The sequence below is a fragment of the Saccostrea cucullata genome, unplaced genomic scaffold (genome assembly GCF_032062105.1).
Source record: "Saccostrea cucullata isolate Sc308-1 unplaced genomic scaffold, CSIRO_AGI_Scuc_v1 ctg1642, whole genome shotgun sequence".
NCBI lineage: Eukaryota > Metazoa > Mollusca > Bivalvia > Ostreida > Ostreidae > Saccostrea > Saccostrea cuccullata.
Genome location: NW_026924794.1, coordinates 86,889 through 113,101, shown reverse-complemented (window position 1 = coordinate 113,101; position 26,213 = coordinate 86,889). Strand labels below are relative to the sequence as shown.

Here is a 26,213-nt window from a genome sequence, read left to right as displayed (position 1 = left end):
AACCGTGAAAGCCCTAAACATGCTAAAGTACATTTATCTAATATTTGTCCCATCCCTCAGTGAAATCCTACTGAATATGTAAACATGCACTGATCGAGGCCAGTTCAACTAAAATTACACATGCAGAAAATTTAGAATGGGGTCAACATGTAGTTGGAAAAACCCTTCGTGGGTGGAAAATTAATGACGCTAAAACCGCATCCGTGTCAAAAGCACGTTTGCTTTGAGTGGTGGAAATTTGTCTGCTTGTCTGTGTAAGAACATTTTAAATAATTTCGCCTAAGATATTTTTTCTGTATTATAATCAAATAGAAATCATTTTCGTGTACATGTTACAACAATCAATCGAACACGCATGTTTATTTTGCTGTGACGGCGACTGTACGTGCAAGAGAGGGTGTACAACCAAATCAATTCGATTAAGGATGTGCACTTATAAAAAAAAAATCCTTAGCGAGTATCACCAAAGTAATAGGGCATCCTTACAATTATGTATATATTTACTAGACCCCTCCACCCCCGTTCCTTCCGTTATGAAAGAAAATACACGTGTAATATTTTCTACAAAAAAAAAATATTTCCAAGTTTTATTTTATTTTGAAATCACTAATTTGAACTTTTCTCAAGCTTGTTTCTAAGAAAAAGACTTTATTTCTGGACTCAGAATCATATGTTGATGCACTGGATTAAATTTAATTAAATTTCTTGATTCTTCGCATAATAATAAGTTTGCTCACGTCAGACAAGCTTTTTAGGAAAGCTATACCTGTGTTACATATGAAGCATGAGAAGCCCCAAATTTGTTTGACTTTCTTTTTAGATTGAATTGCTCTGTTGCTTAATTGAGTGACTTGAATTTTTCCAAAAGCATGACCAGGACCTGTAATATATAAGTATATGTTGGTAAACTTTTCCCGAATACCATGAAATTAGCGGAGAGAGGGATAAAATCGAATGGCGAGGGGATGTGTGAAACATGCATGTATTAAGGTGAACATTTACTCAAATTACGCTGATGGCCCAACGGTTCATCATATGAAACTGTCCATTCAAAAACGTTAATTTGAAGAACCATGTCACAAGTAAAGATTACACGTACGTAGTCAGTTTTATGAACAGTATACGTATTTGAATAATAAAACACCAAACAATCATTTATAAACAATAAGAAAAATTGTGATAGTGAATGTCAAACCTTAATCACAAACTAGGTCAAATAAAGAATATTTATTTGAGAATATCTATTGACCTACTCTCTGCATGTGGATAATCTTGGGCATAGCCGCATAGCTATCCTTCATACCGGTACAACAAATCATATCCAACTGGGATTTCGAGCCGATATATCATAAATCTTGCATAGTAAGCATATTATAAATAGTGTTCTCCAAGCATATGGAATGTTATTAGCGAACATACACTCTGTAACGCATTGAAATAATTTTGAAATAAAAAGGAGTAATTTCTGTTATCTGAAGTTATCGCCCTTATAATTTTAAATGATATTAAGTTTTTCGCAAAAATAAACAATTCTGTCAAATCCAAGTAAAGATAAAAAGATCAAGAATAAACGTTTTAAAAATTATGATATAATGATGAGAGGAAATCTCTGTTTATTATAGAAATAAGTATTTTCTCTCATTTTTTTAAAGTAAAAACTTTCAAACATCTTTGTATTAAATATACATGTATATACTTTATTTATAACAAGATAAAACTGTAGCTGAGTCAAACGAACAAAGAAAAGAGAGAGAGAGGGATAAGGAGGAAAAAGTAGAGAGATAGGCAGAGAGATAGAGATAGTAGGTAGAGAGAATGGGAGAGGAAGTAGAAAAAGACAGAGGGGAGAGAGAAGGGGAGAGAGAGTGTGGGGAAGTGAGAGGGTAAAGACCGAGAAGGAGGGGGAGAGGATGGAGAGAGAAGGGGTGAGAGTAGGAGAGAGGGGAGTGAGAGTGAAAATGGAGAGAGTGTGCTTGGGGAGACAGGGAAAGTGAGAGTGGGGAGTGAGAGTGGAAAGTGAGGGATCGACAGATAGAAGGGAGAGAGGGGACGGAGCGAGAGCGGTAGGTGAGAATGGAGATAGAGAGAAAAAGCGGGAAAGAATGGGAAGAGAGGGAGTGAGAGAAAGTGATGGGGAGGGACGGAGTTTGTATACAGAGATTCTAAAAGGAGGCAGAATTCAACAACTTTGTATAATGATGACCACTGTTGAATGCTACAACATTATAATACTTGACCATTTGTCAAATGCCTCTGTATTTTCTTTGCAGTTGACCATTTATTTATTACTACTCTGTTTTGTGCCCCAGTAGTGAAGATTAGAGGTATACAATTTGTCCCTGTCCGTCCGTTTGTCTGACTAGATCTATCTTGTCTCTTTTTGAAAAAAAACTTTAACCTTGATCATAACTTACATGTTGAGTATCGGCCAAGATATTTCACCTCTTGACCTTGACGTTTGAACCATTCTGCAAGAATTTGTACCATTTTTATCTTTAACTTTTGATCAGTGCTAGGCCTTTTTTGCATCACATGTGTATTCATTATGACAAGACCTTTCCATTGATATAGTACAATTCTCTGTCATCATTGGACTTTCAGTAAGACGTGGCATTCTCGACGCTACGTAATTAGCGTCTCTCATATGGTAAATAGATTCTCATTGGTTACGAAATTAACAACATCAGCAACTTTAAATTGTTGTCATCGATGAAAAGACTTAAGCCTCACCTCTTTGCTGTACGAAAAACTATCATTGGATCCTTGCTACGCTTATCGATATTCGCCCAAATTTCTATCCCATGTATATTTCGACAGTGAATGAAAGGTTGTGTAAATTTCAGATGCTAATTATGGAACTCGAGAATGCCACGCCTTACTGAAAGTCCAAGGATAACAGAGAATTGTACTAAACACTGTAAATGTTTTGTTTCGCGGAAATTGATTTTTTAACAAGTTAGCGTAGATTTGAATTAGCCCTTTCTGAATTGCTTTATATGTATGAATATGTGTGAACAAGGCATTTATAGCGGGCTAACCGTCAGTTTTGTGTTTGTGCTCTGGTCAATTTTATTATTTTTTTTTTTATTTTGTTTTTTTTAAATACGCTTTTCAAGTACCGATATCTGAAACCGGCTGCATATTTTTGAAATAAAAAACACAAATGATTCACTTTTGTAATATTTTGAACCTACTTGCATTCAATCCTACAAAATGCGAAAAAATATTTACAATATGTTTTAAAGATTTATATGTTTTTATCCTTTTATAAATAAGATAGGTCCGTACTTTCAAAAATTTCTGTAAAATTGATAATTTTTTTAATTTGAATACCTTGAATAAGTCATAAACGAATTAAACATCCATAAGAGACATATCTTTGACGGTAAATTTTCATAGTACATATACATACCTCTATCAATTCAACAGCAAAAATTGATTTGAACATAAAGTGGGTTATTATATTTTATTAAGTTATGCGCCAAATCACATCAAATTTTGATAAAGCTTATGAAAATTAAAAATATTCATTTTCCAAGAGAATTTTTGAAATCTTTATTGGAAAACATTAAGAACTTGAGGAAATCTGCCCACGTTTTTCAGAAATAATCTCAAAATATCTTTTTTTTTTAAATAATTCTCAAAATATGAACTGTTTATATGAAATTTTTTATTTAAAACTATTAAGAATTATATCTAAGGTTTAACTAACAATAACACATACTTTATTATGGTTGACCAGATAAATCATTTAGCAAAATAGCTCTTTGAACACCTATACCCCAATTTTTGGAATAATTTTTTCAATTATTCTTTGCAAAATTTACAAAAAGTAAAATCTAAAAAGATGATATATATATATATATATATATATATATATATATATATATATATATATATATATATATATATATATATATATATATATATATATATATATATATATAGGCTTCAAGGACTCCGACCCTCAGCCAGGAAGAACAGCTCTTTAATTTAACTTTGAACTTCTCAGAAAGGTCAAATTAAAATTAGAAATTTTTATCCCATAAAAGCATTTTTAGATAACAACGTTTATTAACATGATATGAAATTAGAAATCATTTATGAAGCTTTACAAAGAACCTTGATGCACATTGAGAGACATATAATGAAAATTGTTGCATGAAAATATTTAATTTTCCAGTTGAATTTAATTATAAATTAAAGAGTTGTCCTTCCTGGCTGAGGGTCGGGGTCCCTTAAATTCAATAAAAATAGATCTCAAGTTTGTTTTTGTTTGTTTGTTTTTATTTTGTTTGTTTTAAATTTAAAAAGCCTAAGGCCCATACAGGCAATTAATTAAGGTGGAATGCCACACCAACTTTTTATTTTATAGATCTTTGAGTCATCCCTTTTGAACAAGGGTTTCAGCTTTGAAAAGTCGATATTGGCTCTTAATTATTTTATATGAATTTTTTTGTATTTTTTCAAAGAAAATGAAAAAAATTAATTATATCCAACTAAGATGTTTTCGAGTTAAAAGTTTGCTGTAAATGGATGTATCATATTAATATCTTATAAAACATGTAAAGAAAGGCTGGTTAGACTTTTTAATTTTTACTCAAGCCCTAGAGGGGCTTGAGTTATCTAAAACGATGCTAGGTCATCGAATTACTCAGTTTAAAATTACAAAAATATATTATTTTTGTAGATAAAAATATTTCTAAAAACAAAAATGAAGCTTATCTTGAAAACGTCTGTATATTCAAAGATATTAAGTGTTAAATAGCGGATTATTTTCTATAGCGAATGAACAATGAATGAAGCGTCGCAGCTGCAACAGTTTCTATACAGAGATTTCACGCTTTTCTTTGCGTATGAATCTCAGGTAACTTTTTATAGTCGCCGACAAAGCATCCTTGGACGAGTCCACTGCAGACTCTGAAAGGTGACGCAGGTTACCCCATTGTTAACAAATTAATTCTACAATGCATGGCCGGAAAATGTATGGCTGTACCCCCAACTAAAATTGATGTGTAATTTGAGAGACAGTAAAATAAAAGCACAAAATCAATGTTAAATTCTCGTATTAAGCTTTGATACCGGAACTTAAATAACTTCTTTTGGTTCGTACGGAATATGCATTGGACATGCTGCTCAGATAGATGAACCCCATCGTCTCAAGCCACGGTCCGGAGTAGGAGAGGATCGTACAGTTTGGCCGTGGTTTGCTACGATGGATGAACCCGTACTCACGTGGAGTTTTTGGACCCCCTCCCCCCCCCCTCCACTTTGAAAAACTTTTCTACAGGCTTGAAACAAGCTATTTAGATTTATGTATATATTGAATGTGATGTACGTCATTAAGCAAAAAATACAAAAACGTATATAGTTTGAAGTACATGTATACTAAATGTCTACATAAAAAATATTTCATTCAGAAACGGAAACGTTACTATGCTCTATAAAATATTCCTGAAAGTGTGTCACGTAAATTCATCTTAAAAAGTAGTACGATTAATAATAATGTTTTTTTTTCTAATAAAATTCAATATATGAATGTTGTTTCATGTATATATACAGTCATGTAGTTTATTCAACAGAGAATTGAACTCGATAGCCCTCATCTAATACCATTTTAGGATAAATTAATGATACTTCCTAACTGACTTTCTACAGCTTGAGTATTTCTGACGTTTTGTCAGTATATACTTGTTTTTTATAAAAAAATATTTATGAAAATAAAACACATTATTTGTGAATATTTTTTAAACATATGGTTAAAAACACTACAAAACCAGGCACAACTGAGGAGAACATGTTTGTGAATCATATTTTAAAAAGAAATTGAAACGAAATTAAGAAATTTTAGAGAAATTATTTTATTGATATTTAGAAACAATAAATATCAAAATTTTTATTGTTTACCAAAATAACAATCTAAAAGGATAGTTTGAACTTTCTATCGATCATTACTGGGAAAGAAATACTTCTTTTCTTTAATTAGCATCACCAATATTTCAAACGCTATGATGATCAAGACACCAGGACAATGATCGGGGTCGCATTTTATCTTGAACGTCAACAATGATGTAGGTAGGGAGCTTGGGAGGATGAACTCGTGGCTCAAATACCTGTGGGAAACAAGGCCGACATCTTTTATAGTTTCGGGAATCGTCACATCAGCTGTTGCTTATGGAATCTACAAATTAATCATATTCTTTCAAGAATCAGAAAGCAAGCCCGATGAATACTTCCGACACGTTCAAAACGTAGTAAGCAGCATCTACATAATTTCTCTGATATTTCCCTTTTTGATACCTTTTCTTCGTCATTACTTACTTAATAATGTCATTGTAAAATCGGCATGCGGAACGTAGTGAGTACATTACCGCGGCACCCATTGCCAAAAAAAAAAAAGAAGAACCATAAACTAGGCCTATATAGATTGTTTATGGTCCAAGTGTTAATTCAGTTGAAACATTTTACAATTATACAATAGTGACTAGATATAATATGGCATAGCATTCATTAGATATCTGTATGCAATTCATTGTTTGAATTTCAGCAGCATTTTGACATGTTACACTTGCTTGAACATGTTTAATGAACATGATTGTGAATATGGCACCAGATCCCACCTCTATTAATCATTAATGTTTTAGAGGTCCATGTTTGCTTTGCTGCTATTTTGTATTGTTTCAAGGGACTTTTAGGCTTGCTCATGGTTTTTTATCTCTGTATTTTATGCAAAAGAGAGTTTCTATTCTTCAATAAAAAAATCCTGAGGAAACAACTTTACTTTACCGATCCCCTGAAAAATTTGCTAAAATCAAGTAGTGTTGCCAAAAGTGACATTACTATATGAGATCGCTTAAGCGATAAAAAAAAAAAAGAAGACATTTTTTTGCCTTTTGACCCCCAAAATCGAATTCTATGGTAAAAAGTCTCGTTTAAAACTTCATTTTTAAACAAAGTTTTTAACCTTGTTTTCTGTTAGATGTTGTTTATTCATTGAAAAAATCCACAAAAAATAATTGAGAATGAAGCGGGTGCAGTGCATGCTTACTAGTGTCATTTCTTTCAGACTTAGCCATTCGTCCATGTAAATAAATCAAAGAAATGCCATTGAGGTTGAATTATGATCTTGCAAAAATTACAGCAACTGAATTTCTTAATTTATCTAAATTATTATTGTTTGCAGCCAGCTGTAAAGTTTCATGTTTCATCACGATGTTTTTCGTCAGATGCATCCAGCGTAATCAATTCACGTGATTGGTCAACTCAAATTATCAACATTCACATAGAAATAGCCTGTTGCACAAGCAACCAATCAGGGATAAGAAGAAAGTTCCAGTCGTAAAGCTTGCGGTTAGGAGGCGTGTACAATTTAATTACCTTGAGTGCAGCTGTCATCTAGATCGTGACGTAACATGAAACTTTACAGTTAGCTGCAAACGATAATATCTAAAAGAATGAGTCACTAACCCTAATCTCTTGGATGAGATGCAAGGACTAAGATGTTAAGACGAAATCTCACGGGCAGATGCTAGACTAACCCTAATCAGTCATATAATGTGCGAGGACTAACCCTTATCTATCGTATGGACGTGAGACTAACCCTAATCAAACAAATACTTGTGTCAGGACTAACCCTAATCAGTCAAAAAGTGTGCAAGACTAACCCTTGTCAATTCAGTGAGGTATTAAATGTTAATGTCATAGTCCAATGAGCCTGTGGATCTTGCAGATCTGGGGACCGGTAAAGAAAGATCTACCTCTCCTGAGTACACTTGCACCTCCATTTCTATGCTCTTGAGTTTTGATTATGTACTGTGGTTGTTTTATTACACATTTGATTTTTTGCTCAATTTGGCAAATCTGAGATTAGCTTATGCTGTACATGTACCCATGTGTTGTCTAAGCATTCATGTCCAAATTAAAGATTGAGGAGAAAGTCCATTCCCAAGTAACCAAGTCCTACCTGTTACAGTACCAAATATATGCTTGGATGATGCATCAAGGGATGCACACTAAAAGAGTTATACATTGAATGGTAGATCTGACCTTGAGATCTTAAACTGAAAACATGCAGACTTAAAGGTGCATAGATACTGACATGAACTTGATAAAAACCTCTTAATTGGTCACTCACTTACTCATCAGGCTGCAAGACCATTAAATAAACAGAAAAAACTTAAATCTTAAAACTTAAGTTTATTGCAATAGCATTTCACATGAAACTATAATAAATATCTTTTTTCATCTTGAAGTTATTGAAACTTTAAATTTCTGGATGGTTTGTTTTTATTCATATCATTCTGATTGTGATTGCATAAGCTTTAAAGATATACACAAGTCTCTTATGTTTAAGTACTAGTCTCTGAGTATATAATTTTGTAATTATCTATGTAATTTCCCACCATGGTCCAGAATCATACTTACATCCATCATAACAAACAATTAGCATCATTGAACTACTTGAATGTGGTGTTGGAAAGTAATAATAAAAATAAAACTTTAAAACAATGTGCTTTTATAATATATATGAATTTTACTCTAGGGGGATACCCTATATCTTGCAATTTATTTTTAAATTACATGTATACACATAATCAGTGGTCTCCAACTTCTTTGTTAAATAAAGAGGGATGAATATGTCAAATAATTTTTAAAAATCAAACTGCGAGACAACTGATTAAAAATGATAAAAAGCTTCCTCTCTAAATAATCATTACAATATTAAAATAAATCTTTTTTACATAAGGGTGTGTGTGTAGGGGGTGGGGGTGGGTATAAATACAGAAAGTTAAAGGATATAAAACTTAAACATATGATGTGGAAATGTCAAGTAGATAAAGTATTTTTTTTCTCAAAACTTTCGGCGAAAGAAGGACAACTCAAAATTGAAATCAAACTTAAACTCGGAGAACCTCAGCCTGTTGCCTCAAGGGCTCTAGAAGCGTTTTAATTTATTAATCTCAAAAAATCTGTAACTTGTTGTTTTATACTGATAAAAAAAACTGTTGAAGTATAGTTCCACAAAAGCAATTTGAAAGAGGTTGGCATATAAGTCTAAATAAAAATTTATTTTATTGAAATATTTATTTGGAATGACCAATCTTGGGAAAAAAAATATTGAACAAAAATTAAAGAATCGTTTCTCTTTAATCAGTCCTTGGCCTCTTATCACATCTGCCAACCAAACGATTAGTATCATAGGCGTCGAAAATAAATTTAAAGTAGAGGAGAGAGGAGGGGGGGCTAGATTAAACAAAGCCCCGGTTTCAACATCCCCCCCCCCAAGTTCCGACTCCCATGATGAGTATATAAACTTACCATTAAGTTACCAAACAACTCTGATGAAATGATATTGTTAGATCCGAGATACTGCAGTTTGCAGAAACTAATTTATATGTTAAATTTAAATATTTTTATCAACAATTTTAATTTAATTAAGTTTTGAGAAAAAAAATTATTGCTTCTGGGTCTGAAACCTCCCAGTTGGAAATTACAATTTTTAAGGATCTAAGGCATATTAAATGTATTCTCGCGACAAAATTTCAAATAAAGTAGCAGGAATGGTGTTGTATAATAATAATTGTATATTATAAAAAGGCATTAACAACATTTTAAACAAAATGTAATAAAAATGAATTAAAAACGCATTGATTTGATTTGTCATTTTTACATTTATATCCAAGCATTTTCAAATTTACATCTTTATACGTTTCCCATCCATGATATTAACTAATGAAATCTGGATATATCAACAACGCATACTGATATCAACAAAATGCAAAAAAATGTTTGTGGTGTCATATTGTGCGCATTTAATGAATCATGTGCAGGTGCATGTTGCAAATTAACCATATTATATCTGTTTTTCTATCCGACAGACTCGTTCGGAGCGTCCGAGGACACGAGTACTTGTGGTTGGGTTGGATGGGAGCGGGAAAACCGCATTTGTGGAGTGTCTAAGTAAGGGAAAGGAAAAGAATGAAATGCCGCGACCCACTGTCGGCTTCAACGTCAAGTCTGTCACCATAGGGGACGTCATGTTCGACATCTGGGATGGTAAGAATCAGTTAACATACAAGATACGTGTACCCTATACGCTGGTGCGCTCGCCATTCAGATAATTAAATTCTCCGATTTCTGGAAAAAAAACTTTAAAAACAAATAAATAAAAAAAATTAAAAAATTAAAATAAAAGGCTGAAATGGGAAAAAAAATCTTTCTAACTACATGTACATGTTACAATTTTAATCACATTTAGGCAAACGATCTACATAATTTTAGATATGAACTTTAAAGCAATAGTTTGTGTTCATAATTCATAATATAACATGTATAATCAGCATTTGAGTTTCTTTGTAGTTGGGGGATCAGAAATGTGTAGAACTTATTGGAAGGAATTTGTAAAAGGGATCCATGTAATAGTTTGGGTGGTGGATTCAACGGCAAGCAAGGCGAGGTTAGAAGAGAATGCTGACGAACTGAGAAGGTTTCTGAGTTTGGAGGCCGCTAGTAACATTCCAATTCTGTTTATTGCAAGTAAACAGGTAAGTATCTTTAAATAATATGTAGTATTTTAAAACAGCAGCTTTCAATTAAATAATAAATATATTTTTTTTTAAAGCCATATATAGCGTAACTGATCAAAAAAATATATTTTTGAAAAAAACGCAAAATTTAGTAGAAATATAGTTGATACATTTAAATTAAAGCCTTTAATACAATTCTGAACACGGAGAACACCTCGTTTCATCTAATAATACGATTTTATCTTCTCTGTAAGTGTTATTTAAATCTTTTGTATTTTCTTCCGAGTCGGAGAAAATTCCGAGAATCCAAATTAAATTGTGATATCTTTCTAACGCAATTGATTTAGATTTTGTAATTTACGGAAAAGTTCCATCTTTATATAAAGTAATGATACAAATAATAAGTTCTTATAATTTTAGTCCAATAATTTTCATTGTACATACGCCATATATGGCTTTAAAAGTTCCATAAAAAAGCAATCAGAATTTCTATCCCCAGACTGTTAAATATTTTAAATTTATTTTTTTTTATTTTAATATTTTTTTAAACTTTAAGGATCGGGAAAATGCCCTTCCTCCAGATGAAGTGTTGCGACAGATACAAGCACAAGAAAGCATTGGTAGAAACCGGAAGAGCGCCGTTGTTGGAACCGAGGTTGTCCCAGGTGGAGGACGGAAGGGGATATGGAATTCGTATAAGCAGCTTGTTTATTTAACCTCATAGCGTCATAGGAAATTATTTTTATTTTGACAAAATAACTCATTTTTATTAATTATAAAATATATTTTATATTGCTACAAGCAGAATGTTAGTAAATTGTAATATTGATTTTTTTATACGGCGGTTTAGAGTCGGTGGATTTATATACATGTACCATACATTGTAGGCGTTTTTTGTGATACTAATGCAACTTTTAAAGCAAATACTTTTTGTTGTTTAATAATACTTTTATTGGTATTTTTACACAAATTTTTATTGTATACTTGTGAAAAATAAACGAAATATTTTACTATATGACTGTGTGTTGCCCTTTTTATTGTGAATGTGTGAGAGGTTTATGTACGAAGTACAATGCACTGTATATAACGTATTTCTCTCTTATAGGATGCACAGATGTAAATGTATTTTTCTACTATCTGCAATAATGAAACCCCCTCTCCGATTTTTTTTCTGATTCATGTTTTATGGAGATCCCCCCTTAGAAAAAAAGGGGGGGCTACATTATAGCAGCGAGTTTCTACTTTCAATGAAAGTATTTGCTGCATCATCTTCGCTAGCCAAAGGTTTCTTATACGCTGATCTCCTCATGAATGCTTAGCAAAGATGTTGCTGCATTGAACAACGTAGAATACTCGGGCAGATTTTTTTTGAATTCTATATAAAGCTGATATAAAAAATATAACACTTTATTCATGCACATTCAGACATTAGGCACGAACGAGGGGGTATCAAAAAGTTCGTGGACTAGCGACATAAAATTAAAACCGCTTTAGGTACATCAATGAATTTTAAAATATGTAATAAGCATCATCTTTTCTATCTGTCGAATAAACCATAATTCGTAAATTTTATTTTTTATTAATTTAGTAATGTTTTTGTAAACAATGGTATGTCCAGTCGACGCAACCTCTAACACGACGTTTTGGGTTTCCCGGCCACTGCAAATCATGGACTTTGCCATTATACATGTAACCATATGAGAGGCGGGGGTATCATTTAAAATCAGCTCATTGCTTACAATACCTCTTGTTTTAAAATAAATTGGCAAATAATGAAGATATCAAGCTAAAATTTTCAACATTTCTTTATTTTTTGTTGTTTTATGTTTCTTATAAATTTTGAAAACACAGACTACATAGAACTAATTGTATAGCCTCAGTCCACGAACTTTTTGATAACCCCTCGTAGTATCATTTTTAAAGTGTAACACTGTCGGGTATCCGCGCCGGTTGTGACATGTTTGGATGCAGTGGAAATGGCGGAGTCAATCAACCGCTTCGACTCATCGAAAGGATTTAGTCTTATTAAATGGAATCTGTAGTATGTAATTTTACAACTAAGAGACAGCCTGTGTTGAAAAGTAATTATTCATCCTATAGCTCTGCCATTAATCCACGAATTTAATGCAAAGAAACTGTTCCGATGGTGACATGCTATAGAACAACGTAACATGTTTGGATGTTAGTGTTTACAAAACTGTGTACGGTTTGGATGAAGTTCTGATACGGTTTGGATGAGATTCTTTGATATAAATCATACTTAACATTATGGTATAAAAAGTCAATTTTAACACTTTTAAAGGAAGGGGCGGGGTTTCCAGATAAATTGTTTGAAAACTTACCTAGAAACATCTTTAACGAAGAAATAATGGTAACAAATCAGGACTTCATAAACCATATTTCGAAAAGGGGGGATCACAAACAAATACTATAAAATGATAACTTGACTGTACTGCAACCCCGCAAAAAACAGAGTAGGTTTATAGGCCTTTCAATGAACAAGTTCCACAGCAAGAAGCTAATTATGATTTATATTTGGGGGGAAATGGTGTAAGAAGCCGACCCCCACCCCCTTTTTTAGCCCTTAGTCAATATACTGATTCCTGTGTTGTTGTTTTTTTAAATTTCATTCTCTTATTACATAATCGGACATATTCGGTTTATATGTACAATACATACTATTCTCTGAATATATTGATTCATGAAATAATTATTTACAATAAATTAATCAATATTATAGTTATATAGTATAAGCAAAATGGGGGGGGGGGGGGGCTAATTGATGGACCACAAAAAGAATTGAAATTTTCCAATCCCGAAAATCCTATTTCCTGTGTGTGTGCGGGGGGGGGGGATTTCTTTCTCTACCATTTTTTTTCAAACACAATATACTGCTTACCCTTTTTTGATTATATGCCTGTTGAAGGGGGGGGGGGGGGGGTAACCAACGCCCCAATGTTCAATGCATGCCTATTTAATGATACCCCTCTCATGTTGTAAATTTTAAATTTACTAGGGCTAGGTATTAAAATGCAAAATTAATTTTTGCATTTATCCCCCATAGTAAATTCAAAATTTACAACATGATACCCCCCCCCCCGGATTCAATACGTATGTAATATAGAGTTCTTTTTCTTATAATTCTCATACTTAGAATATAATTTTACATTTGAATGGACATTGTGAGGGAGAATATAACATATGTAATAAATGAGCAAGTTTATTACAAGTTTAAATTCTCTGCAAAGTGGGGTCCGGTATTACACGATCAGTAGCTCAATACAGCTGTGAGCTCCATCTACATGTCCTATACTTGGCACTCAGGGTCATTTAGTAGTGACGGATCTTTTTCGTGCCAGCATGTACTGCGACACGGGGCCTCGCCTTATATTGTCTTATCCGAAGGATCCTTCTCTCCCACAGTTGGATTCGAACCCGCGATGTAAGGATTGACTCCTTACTTCGCGACTCGAGAGCAGACGCTCTAACCAGTGCGCCTCGCGGGCGATGCAAGAGCATCAAAGAAAGTTGGAAACGTGGGATAATCTGCCTTATAAATGGGACGGGACTGTTGACGGGATATGCATTAGACGATTTTTTAGCTCTACTGGTCAGAGACCAGAAGAGCTTATGCGATAGTAATGCGTCCGTCGTCCGTCCGTCTGTCTGTCCGTCTGTCTGTAAACAATCTTTCAAAATGCTACTCCTCCTACAGTTTTGGTCTGATTTCAATATAACTTGGCACACAAGTAGACTACACTAAGATACATAATTCTGTGTATCGGTTTCTGATTTCGATGAACGGTTTTGCCGTTGTTACTAAAAATAGAAATTTCTGTGAAATTCTTTCAAAATGATACTCCTCCTACAGTTTTGGTCTGATTTCAATATAACTTGGCATACAAGTAGACTACACTAAGATACATAATTCTGTGTATCGGTTTTTGATTTCGATGAACGTTGTTGCCGTGGTTACTAAAAATAGAAATTTCTGTGAAATTCTTTCAAAATACTACTCCTTCTACATTTTTGGTCTGATTTCAATATAACTTAGCACACAAGTAGACCACACTAAGATACATAATTCTGTGTATCGGTTTTTGATTTCGATGAACGGTGTTGCCGTTGTTGCTAAAAATAGAAATTTCTGTAAAATTCTTTAAAAATGCTACTTCTCCTACAGTTTTGGTCTGATTTCAATATTACTTGGCACACAAGTAGACTATACTAAGATAAATAATTCTGTATATCGGTTTTTGATTTCGATGAACGGTGTTGCCATTGTTACTAAAAATAGAAATTTCTATGAAATTCTTTAAAAATGCTACTCCTCCTACAGTTTTGGTCTGATTTCAATATAACTTGGCATACAAGTAGACTACACTAAGATACATAATTCTGTATATCAGGTTTTTGATTTCGATGAACGGTGTTGCCGTTGTTACTAAAAATAGAAATTTCTGTGAAATTCTTTCAAAATGCTACTCCTCCTACAGTTTTGGTCTGATTTCAATATAACTTGGAACACAAGTAGACTACGCTAAGATACATAATTCTATATATCGGTTCTTGATTTCGATGAACGATGTTGCCATGGTAACTAAAAATAGAAATTTCTGTTAAAAACTCTCAAAATGCTACTCCTCCTGCAGTTTAAGTATGATTATAATATAATGTGGCATGCAAGTAGACTATACTAAAAACATAAAGAGACTTAATCAAGGATCATTATTCTTTTTATTGCTGTGGTAAAGTTTTAATTCCCAACTGCTTAAGAACTTTTCCCTTCCATTGCTATAAGAACAAACCAGTAGAGCTTCAGTCTCGACAGAGACTTCTGGTTTTTCATTTTATTTAACACATTTTACATTTATTTTATGTTATCAGACATGTAGTATCGTTTTTAAAGAAAAAAGGGGATGTGATCGAAAACTCGTTTAAATCGTGTGGAGAAAAAGGGATTCAACATATTTTTATATGAAATCAACTGTAAAAACAATGTATGAAGAAGGGAAAGGTGACTTCTTATGTGCCTGTTAAAATTTTTTATGAATTGATACTAATATATATGTTATCATAAACGCCATTTCCTTCATGTAAGGGTGTATTAAATAAGCAAACTGGTTCGCATAGCTCTACTGGATTGAGAAATTTGAAACTATAGACCGTCCAAACCGTAACACATAGATGTTGAATTTGCATCCAAACCAGAACACTCCCATCATCCAAACCGTACTATATTTGTTAAGGGTACATAAAATAAAACGGTTTTTAAATGCATTTCTTGTATGGGACATAAAATACACTTTTGATAACCTAAATGTAAAATGATTTTTCTTTCTTTTGGCTGCTTCAGATTTTAAATATATTTTATATTATTTTAACAATCACGAATTAAAACTTGCTAAAAGGGTACAAATGTCAAGTGCATCGATAAAAAAGTGCATCAACGAATTATTTAATGAACTCTTTAAACAGAATTCAAACACATCATTTAAATTAACCAGATACCTATAGAATTTCAATAAAAAATTGAGAAAAAAATTAATATTTACCAAAATATAGACCTGGACAAGGTACACAGTATTCCCCGTTTGTACATTTTACGCCATTTTCACCGCATCCAAACATGTCACAACCGGCGCGGATACCCGACAGTGGTGTAAGGGGGAAAGAAAATTGCTTGTCGGAAATATTTCTTCGGGGATGGCCTTCTATGGGGTGCGGGTTAAGGACTTAGGCAGGGCCTGCTGTTTAATCAATTTATTATTATTCATAATAAAATATTGAAACTTTCTTCTTAATCAAATTTTTTTAGTGCACCACAGTCACAGGCACTTGTTTCGGAAATAAATTTTTAATAGTTTACTGTTTAATAGTATTTTTAACCCATAATATAATAGTGTTACTATTAAACTATGGGTTAAAAATTTATTTCCGAAACAAGGGTCTGTGACCACAATACTATGATCTGACTGAGGGGGGGGGGCTTTCAAAGAACACTACCCCCTACACTCACACATTCTCAAACTTCCGACATTGATTGACAACAGAATGATTAAATTTCGAGAGCTTTTTGAATAGATTCTTGAATCAAACTATTGATTGCATTACATTATCAGTTTTAAAATTAAGAACGTGCGGGCATTGAATTACGGTTTAAGGATAGATTTTTTTTTTTTTTTTTTTTTTTTTACAAAATAGCGAAGATGACTTCTCTGAAACATCGGATGTGCAATTCGGATGTGCAATATCAGTCTCATGTGGTTGTAATAGAATACAGGCATATAAAATTGGGAAGCTATATGTAATGTATCTAAAGAATTATATAATACCTAAGTACACCTCTTAATTTTTATAGATAATAAATATGAAGCATACTATTACGAGGGACGTTCAATAAATAATGTCATTAGCTCGATGACATACAACATAGTTGTCATATGACATAAAGCTTAATTTTCTCTCATTATTGAATCTTTAATGAATTTATAACAGTTTATGTGACCACTTTTCATCACATAGTTTTTTCTTGAGAAGCTGGGAAACAAGGGCTATTCGAGACACTGCATTATAAATGAATGGTAAAGAATCAGTAAACTAGAGTGAAAAAAAAGCTACATTAAAGCTGCTGCAAAACTTGTTAAAAATCCCAAAGAAATATTCACTGAAGTATGTGACATTTACAGCAACCGATGCCTGTTTTATAGACAAATGAGCAGGTGGATTTCAATGATAAAAAATTATATAATGGGCATCAAAAATGGGTACCCTCCTTGCCAACAAAAATTATAAATTGTATGATTGACTTTAAGACACATTGCAAATTTAATAGACATCATATCGGGAGTAGTTTGCACTGTTTTAAAGAAACGTTTGACAGTAATTAAGCTTGGTGCTCTAAGGTCACCCTGTATTTTGAAAAATGAGTGAAAACGACAGCGTGTACAAAAGTCTTAACAGTGTTTAATTCAAAAAATAAAGTAAAAAACGCGCTCTATTTATATTATCATAATATGGGGTAAAAGTATTAGTCTTTTACCATAATTTATATCTTAAAATATTTTATTGCAAAAAATAACAATATATAATGTGTTTTGTAGAAAGATAAACAGTGTTCAAAACAATTCATTCTAAGCAGCCGCGTCTCTTAGTTCTTCCCATGAACGACTTGTCTTGAGCAGAATTATTTGACGAACGGCTTGACCAGTTGGCGGGAAAAACTGCAGAGTTGGAAAATTTTTGAAGATATAGTTATGGATTAATGTTGTGCTTCTTATGGTAAAAATTTCAATCTGTGTACATTATGAATATTAATTAGCATATTCAATCAGTGAAATGATATTACATCTAATGTACATCTAAGGTTAGCAAGCATGGAAATAGGACAACGTAAATGTAAACAGTGTAAACTAAAAATGGCGAAATTTATCGTATGCTTGGTGAATGGTGTAATCAACTGCACGATTTTAAAGTTCGGCATGGCTGCTTTAAATTTGTTGTAGATCAATCAAATTACACACATAATTACGTTGTAAGTCTTCAGTTGATAGTGAGACAAAACCGTAAATACTTTGAAAATCCATAGAGTGAAAGGAAAACACAAACCATCATTACGCAATATGATAGCTTGAAGCACAAGGGCTTGCTCCTGGCGTGTAATAATTATTTATTAAAAGTCATATCTGGTAATAATAAAACTGCGCAAGTAACCAAGGGAGGCACCATATTGGACCCCTTCCTCACTTCAACCTCTGTCCCAACGAGTGAGTTTGGATTATTTTTAGTCTGAAATCTGTATTGTAGAGGCTCCAAGGGGAAAATTCAAGCATAAGGTCTTAGAAGAATCATTACTTGACAGATCCGAGGCGGTGAGTCAGTAAAATACGGCAAAATATAACGAAAACAGAGGTTGAAGTGAGAAAGGGGTCAAAAATGGTGTCCTCCCTTGTGTAGTTTTATCATTACCATATATAATTTTTTAATTAATAATTATTACACAGTGGGAGCAAGCCCCTGTGCTAGAAGCTCAGTTCAAGCACTGACTTATATAGTTGACGGCTAACTTTGAAATTTAAATCAGCACTAAGTTAAGAGATATAAAATTAATTTAAAAAAATAAGAAAAACTATGTAGTGGTTAGAGTTATGGTATTAGGGGCACTTCCATTATTTACAAGCATGTGGTGATTGGAGGTGAATACATTTAAAATTCCTTATTCATGAGAGACAGTATCTCCTTTTGTTACCATTTTCTGACAGAATCAAACAAACAAAAAAAAATTTTTAGAAGAAAAAAAACCCAGATTTTGATTAAGGTGGGAAGGAAGGGGATGCAGTTAGGATTATTTCCATTCCCATCTTAGACAACATCATATGGACTTTGAAATGGCCAATTATTATCATTTTATAAACTAGTAAGCTAAATATTTTTATAAACTAGTAAGCTAAATATTCATACCTCAAAAGAGTCTCTATTATTTTCTTGGAGTAAGATTACCGGGTAAGCTGTCCAATTTCAGAGCTTCTTGCAAAAGTTCATTAAAAAATGAACAGTAAAATTAAAACATTAGGCATTAGGTATCTATAAAGTGTAGTTGTTGAATATAAATTTTTTTACAACAATAGGTTTTTATAGTTCTGTGAAATTTTTTAAATCACTCATCTTGATAAAATTCTTCAGAAATTTAATTGAGATGGCAACACCTTACCAGAATATAATGGCTGGGACGCCAGGTGGACTTCATCCCATTCTACAGCAGATAGATCAGCTGAATGCTCTGTACACAACCATCCCTCTAACAAAAACAGCAGCGGGGGCTACATCTCCCACAGCAAACAAAGAAAACGAGGAACTGGTGAAGATGCAAGATGAAGGTGTACAAGAGGCTGTCAGGTATAGCACATTTTATCTCAGTTTTTTTGACAGGGATGTACAAATAGACTGTGCTAAAAAAATTCCATTCTTTAATAAGCTTTGCCTGCATCTTAATACTGTTCAATGTAAATTAACATATTGAATTAAAAAATATGGTTTAAATTAAGTTTAAATTAAAAGCATGGTGATTTGAATATGTCTACGTTTCTTTTAGTTCTGAGGTATTCTCAGTTTACCAGCATAGAGAAATAGTCAAAGGCTGCTGTCCACACCCGGGGGATATTGTGGAGGCTGGCCCTTTAGCTGTAAGTTACTATAAAAGTATATATAGGAGTGTAGACAGACTATAAAGTGGTTCTAAAAAAGTGTTTATTTTATTATTTTCATTCATATACATACTATCTCTTTCTTCTTGCAATATTGGCACAAAATTTTGACGAGTGTTGAAAAATATTGAAAGTTGATTCATACTTGAAATTAATCTTTACAAGAAACATAGTGAAAGTTAGCATTGATTTTGGTTTACAGATTAGGTACCTGTATTTTATCGTTATTTTTCCTCCCAGGCTCTGAGTCAGCCCGACCCTACGTACCCACTGACAGACTCCCTGCCAGAGGAGGTGATCAGGGAGGGGAAACTCAGCAGCTTACAGTTAGAGGGAGTGCTTTATGCTGTAGGTCTATATTTTTCTATAATACAGAGAATCATGTTTATTTTCACAAGTACATGCTTTGAGATTTAGATGTATTTATAAAAGAATTGCATAGAATGATGTGATAAGGAGGATAAATTGTCTTTGTATTAGTACATCTGAACATGTGTAGCATAATCCATATACACGGGTAAAAGAATCCAGAGTAAATTCTTATATTTGAATGCAATGACAGGCATGTAAAAGGCATGGATTCTTTTTCAGGTCAGTGAAATTCAGGAATCAAATATGATAAATGCATTAAAATGTTATATTCAATCTATGAGTGATTTACAAAGAATGATAATATTGTTCTATTCAGTACATGTGTAATATGAAAAGTTGTTTTTGTTTCGTTTCCATATCTTGAAATGATTATATAATTTGAAAATGAAATGTTATGTATGTGGCTATTATAATCTGGAACAATATCAAGGCTTTATCTATATGATTTAGTGTCAGCAGCATATGAGGATATTACCCAGTGGACAGAGAGCGGGCTTCTTTATTGGTGATGCTGCAGGTGTAGGAAAAGGACGACAGGTGATTTATGATTTCTCTTTGCTCAAGGAAAATGCATAGTAATGTAATACAATGTTTTAAATTCAAGATTTAGATGTCATTACTTTAGCTTACACTCAAGTAAATATTTTTATTGTAAATTTTTAAGATGTACAATTTGCAGTTGATGTAGATACTGCACAAACAGTACAATACCACCATGAATAGCAAGACATTATCATGAACAGTGGATCCAAACATTTATTGCTGGTTTGTCATCAACAGTTTATAAAGTTGAATGCTCTATCAATTGTAGATTTCTGGTATTATCTTTGACAACTATGCCAGGGGGAGAACGAAGCATATATGGTTCACCATTTCATCAGATTTAATTGTAGACAGCAGAAGGTAAAATCTGTACTTGAAAAATGTTTATATACATTGTTCATTTCACTACAAGTACTTATTTTCATTTTTATTTCACAAGTATGATCGTTTCAGATGGATTTTCATGATACGCACATCCTGAATTAATATGCCTTATTAATAGCAATATAACAGATACGGTATATTCTGAATTATATAGAAGGTAGGGCTGGGACGATCCACCGGTGCACCGATGCATCACAGTATTCACTTTGACGATATACGGATCGATTCATATAATTTAGTATCACGATACCTGACCGCACTTTTTTTTAATTTCCAAAAATGTCCCGGCTTTAGAATTCGAAATTTTTAGTCCTTTAGTCTGTATCATCAAGACGTTTAAACAATCAGAAATAAAGTACAAACGTCTTGGTGATACAGAATTCAAAATACAAGCGTCAGAATGGCGTCAGACACGCCGGATTATGTTAAATCAACGAAAACAAAATGGCAGTAAGTTGGGTTTCTGTTGAATTCGTTTATTTTTTATAATCTGTAATGTTCCAAATTAAATGTTCTAAAAAAATATCTAGTTTTATTTGGTTTTAAATGTATCGTGATATGTATCGTATCGCACCTAAGGTATCGTGATATGTATTGGATCGGCTAAGTTCGGTATCGTCCCAGCCCTAATAGAAGGATTTGTCAGATTTTCAGAATTTTGTTTACATTGATTTATCAGATACTTTGAGCTTATTTTCATGGACATGTATATCAAACATTCTGAATATTTTTCATGAATCAATAAAATATTCTTTACTGTTCTTGAAATCTTATCAAGTGTTGGAATTTTCAGAATTCTGGTCTGATTTTCAGGGATTTATCAGACATTGGTTGCCACGTGAGAGTTATTGATGGGTGTCAGGAGCTGGACAGACAAACAAGGTTCTGATATATACCTGTATATCTGTTAACTTTCTAAATATAGAAAAGTTGAATGGATCAAAGGAATGGTTTGACATATTACATATATAAGTGATATCGAAAAATTTTCTTTATGAATTACCGAAAACATCAGAAATTTTTAATAGATTTTATATTAATGTGCAATTTGTTTCAAATAATTTTTTCCTAGATCTAGCTATCTATGAAAATTCCCAAACAGTGCTGACTTTCAAAGCAAAGTTGAGGAAGATAATTTTTGTTTTCTTTTTACAGGGTGTTAGGGTTACCTGCAGACTTTAAAGAAGGAGTTGTGTTCAGTACATATGCTACACTGGTATCTTCAGTTCAGAGAGGTAAGCAAGCATGGTTCATCATAAATATTTTGAAATACTTCATGCAGTTGTACTGTACATGCTTACCATAGATTTTTACCTAAATGAAATTTGAAATTGAACTTAAAAGTCAAATTTTAATTGGTCTGAAATTATAATAGTATCTCGTACAGAGTTCTACTAGGTCAGATTAAATAAATTGATTAATGTTAGGGATGTCAAAATATTAATTTTCCTTAGCCGAACATGCGATTGCATTATTCGAATGATAGTCGACTATTTGGAGCATTTATTAATTTTTTTATAACACAGTGTTTTTGAAAGCTTATTAATTAAAATAAATTGGAAATTTGAAATAAATTGGAAATGGAGAACTGTAAACACACACTATCCACACCTCCGATGAAAATGTAAAATACTGTTTGTTCAATCAATGATTTCCCAAGCTACACATCAGTGATTTTTCTACACCCAATTTAGGTCCGAATATCGGCCCTTTCCCCTCTCAAAAATTACCGTTTTTTTTCCCCAATTTCTGTTGCTTTTTTCCCAACACAAAACCTTTGTTGTTTTTGTTATATTGAATTTTTTACGTACGACTTATCTAAAATTGAACGCTATTGTTCTCAGTCACTAAGACTCTTAAAATAACAGTGAGGAACAGCAGATTACTTTAAGCGTTTACAAGTAGAGCTTTTTAAAAAAGCTTCCCGTCTTTAGCAACAATCTTAAACAGTAAACTGATCTACACCTATCAGGCCGTATAATTCTTTTGAATTTTGTATTTCTACATTAGCTTTTTACGGGCATTAACTCTACCATGGTTGTCGCTCGGTCATCTCCGTAAATTGGCCGACTGGCCGAGAGCTTTCGGCAAACCTCGGCAGATTCCATTCCCGTCTTCAAACAAGAAAGGGGAAAAGAATAATAACAAATTGTAAAGCCTGCAAACCATGAAAATCAAATTTTATTTATAATGAAATTAAAGAGACTTTTTTCATTTATTGCTATAAAAAATACCATGTTATTAAGAATTAATTACTGCTGATTTTGCTGTTCGTTTTGTCATTTTTTTAAGATTGGAAATCTTGCAAAATTGTTAAGTCGTACGAAAATTAGATCATCAGAAAGTTATCTCCCTGGCCTTGAACAGCATTTCAACCAATGAAATAATTGAAAAATTTCTCATCATGCAATTTTTACCAATCACAAAAGAGAGGAAGTGCATAGTCCGAAGACTGTAAAAAACTTCAACTATACAATACCGTCTTCCAAGGAAGACGGTAATAAGACCTAGAAAAACACATGGGTCTTGTCAAACTTGTGTGTAAATACATCGTAAGAAAGTGTAAGATGCAAGTTAACCGGCGAAACATAGCTTTATTTGTAAATGCAAGTGCTGATAGTTCTACTAGAAGCATCCCTGATTCCACGAAAATCAAACTGTTTCTACATCCGGCAGATGCAACTAGTATTGCAGAGAAATTGCAGCAATGTTTAGCTAGGGTAATTAGAAGGCTTTAATAATTAGTTTGAAAAATAAATGATTTGTAATAAATCATGTCAGATTATTCTATCTTAAACCATGGTTGTTTCAAGAAGGATTTTCTATTAAGTCTACCATAATGTCAGAGCAAAAAAGGAAATACATGACTGTATACTGATATAGGTTGGTCACAATAACAACTTTCAAAGATTAAAAAAAAAAGTTAAAAATATAGAACTATGTTTAATTTATTATTTTGTAGCAAATAAATTGATGAATTTTATTACATTTTATTTTTCCCAATTTGATACAAATGTCGACGATTTTTCCCAATTGTAAAGGCCCAGGCCCCTTTTAAAAAATGTAGAAAAATCACTGCACATCAAATTGTCTTTTATGTCAGATTATTGTTTTGATAATTATCAAACTTTAAAACTTCATGGCTATGCAAATGTTGTGTTCCTAAGCATTTGAAATTCCTAGAGCTTATAAATATAATTGGTACAAGTCAATTAAATAATTTTAATAGTCCAGTATAGTGTTGCATAATTTACTACGTACAATAACAAAAAAAAAAAAAAGAAAAGACAGTGATTGAGAAATGATTATTGCTGTATGTAATCACTATTTTCAATATGTACAATGTGGAAAATTACTTTGTGGAAAATTACTTATATACTGTGACTGTGATTGAGTTCTTATTCGTCTGAGGACATGCACTATACAGCTGTATAGTTTGAGGAAGGGCCTTTTTTTTTTTAAATTTTGAGATGAACATTTCATTATCACACCCTTTTCTTGCATTTATTTAATATTTGAATGTTGCTTCATTATTCAATCGTCGGTCCATTCGACTGACAGTCGAATAGTCGACTATTTGTTGACATCCCTAATTTATGTACATTTATGTGCATTATATTGGTAATTGATACAAGGAAAATGATAATTTTTTTTTTTAGGTGTCTTTAATGGTGCAAAACAAAGTCGTTTACAACAGCTTGTGAACTGGTGTGGAGGGGAGGAGTTTGATGGATGTCTGGTGTTTGATGAATGTCACAAGGCCAAAAACTTTGTCCCTGTAAGTAAAGAAAAAAAAGATTCTGGGCAACTATTAATAATACATGTAAAAAATGCTGTCAGATCTTATCTAGTGGTTAGTCTATATCGAGTAAAGAACCTGCTGAGAATGATAACTTACTTAAGAGAAATGGTATTGTAATTTACTTAAATGTGACTTTCTTTCCATTAGGGTAAAGAGCAGGCTAGTACTAAGGTAGCTCTAGCTGTCACAACAATTCAAAGGTAAGACAACTACAAGCTGCTATGTATTGTATATACTTATGTAAACTAAATTTTTTAGATAGAATTACATGTAGTAGATTATTGATATGTAGAATTATACATATTCATATATACACCTATGTATTTGAATGATGGTTTTGTAGGTTGTTACCCAAAGCAAGAGTGCTTTACTGCAGTGCCACTGGTGTCACAGATGTCAAGAATATGGTAAGAGCTGCACACAGGAGGCTGTCCTGTCATATGATAAGAATGTTAAACAATTGTTGAACGTACGCACTGTAAATATATTCATTGGCAAAATGTTAATGTGTTGCCAGACTTCTAATGAATTTTTCTTTTCATGTTTGGAATAAATTTGTAATGAAAATTCTTAAAAACTGATTATTAAATCTGTATGATTTTATTGTGTACGACAGACATACATTTTACTATTCCTTTTGATGAACATGGTGATTTGTAGGCATTTATGGAGAGGCTAGGTCTATGGGGTGTAGGGGCCCAGTTTCGATCCTTTGAACAGTTCATTGAGTTTGTTCAGAAGAAAGGACTGGGAATGGCAGAGATGTTGGCCATGGAGATGAAGATGTCAGGAATGTATGTGTCCAGGGGACTGAGCTACAAACAGGCCGAGGTAGGGGGAGGGCGGAAACTAAAGTGTTTAACAAGAACAAGAAGTTTAAAATTTTTCCTTTAACAATTTTTAAATATGTAAAGAATAATATATAGCTTTACTGAATTTATTTTACAGTATGTAAGTATTTAAATATTGGAAGTGTCTTAAATGAAATTGGGAAAAATTTAATCAATTTAAACTTTTCATGAATTGATGGTTTGAATATTTGAATTAAATTTACACCTGAAGACTAGAAATTGATTTATTGAATGTATTATTTTTGTTAACAGTTCTCTACTGTGGAAATCCCCCTCACAGAAGAGCAGAGGAAGATTTATGACACAGCTGCTCATGTCTGGTCTGTTATTTCATGAAAAATGTGTTTTGTTGTCAAGAAAAATTAAAATTATTTATTGGGGATATGAGTACAAATTAAGACTAGAATGATAGGAATGAAAGGAAAATCTCAATTATAGATCTGTATTTGGTCTTACACCATGTATAATAATGGTAAATCATTTAGATGGTTTTGTAGTGTTTTATGTTATGTTTGAGCATTTAGCAATCATA

The 26,213-nt window shown here is 32.7% G+C and overlaps 2 protein-coding genes across 2 annotated transcripts in view; both read left to right on the top strand.

The window, feature by feature from the left end:
* Positions 1–5,995: 5,995 nt before the first annotated feature.
* Positions 5,996–11,541, top strand: LOC134267308 (uncharacterized). The gene is made up of 4 exons (XM_062749532.1): positions 5,996–6,254; positions 9,879–10,056; positions 10,360–10,544; positions 11,083–11,541. The coding sequence occupies exons 1-4, from the start codon at positions 6,093–6,095 to the stop codon at positions 11,248–11,250; spliced, it is 693 nt and encodes a 230-aa protein (XP_062605516.1). The 5' UTR covers positions 5,996–6,092; the 3' UTR covers positions 11,251–11,541.
* Positions 11,542–19,221: 7,680 nt separating this feature from the next.
* The window catches only part of LOC134267315 (uncharacterized), a 32,444-nt gene continuing 25,452 nt past the window's right edge, over positions 19,222–26,213 (top strand). The window contains exons 1-12 of the mRNA XM_062749537.1: positions 19,222–19,421; positions 19,618–19,708; positions 19,970–20,077; positions 20,552–20,638; positions 20,913–21,004; positions 21,842–21,910; positions 22,184–22,263; positions 24,688–24,806; positions 24,978–25,030; positions 25,174–25,237; positions 25,491–25,661; positions 25,934–26,001. Coding sequence (XP_062605521.1) covers positions 19,222–19,421; positions 19,618–19,708; positions 19,970–20,077; positions 20,552–20,638; positions 20,913–21,004; positions 21,842–21,910; positions 22,184–22,263; positions 24,688–24,806; positions 24,978–25,030; positions 25,174–25,237; positions 25,491–25,661; positions 25,934–26,001 — 1,202 coding nt within the window. The remainder of the gene's footprint in view (positions 19,422–19,617; positions 19,709–19,969; positions 20,078–20,551; positions 20,639–20,912; positions 21,005–21,841; positions 21,911–22,183; positions 22,264–24,687; positions 24,807–24,977; positions 25,031–25,173; positions 25,238–25,490; positions 25,662–25,933; positions 26,002–26,213) is intronic.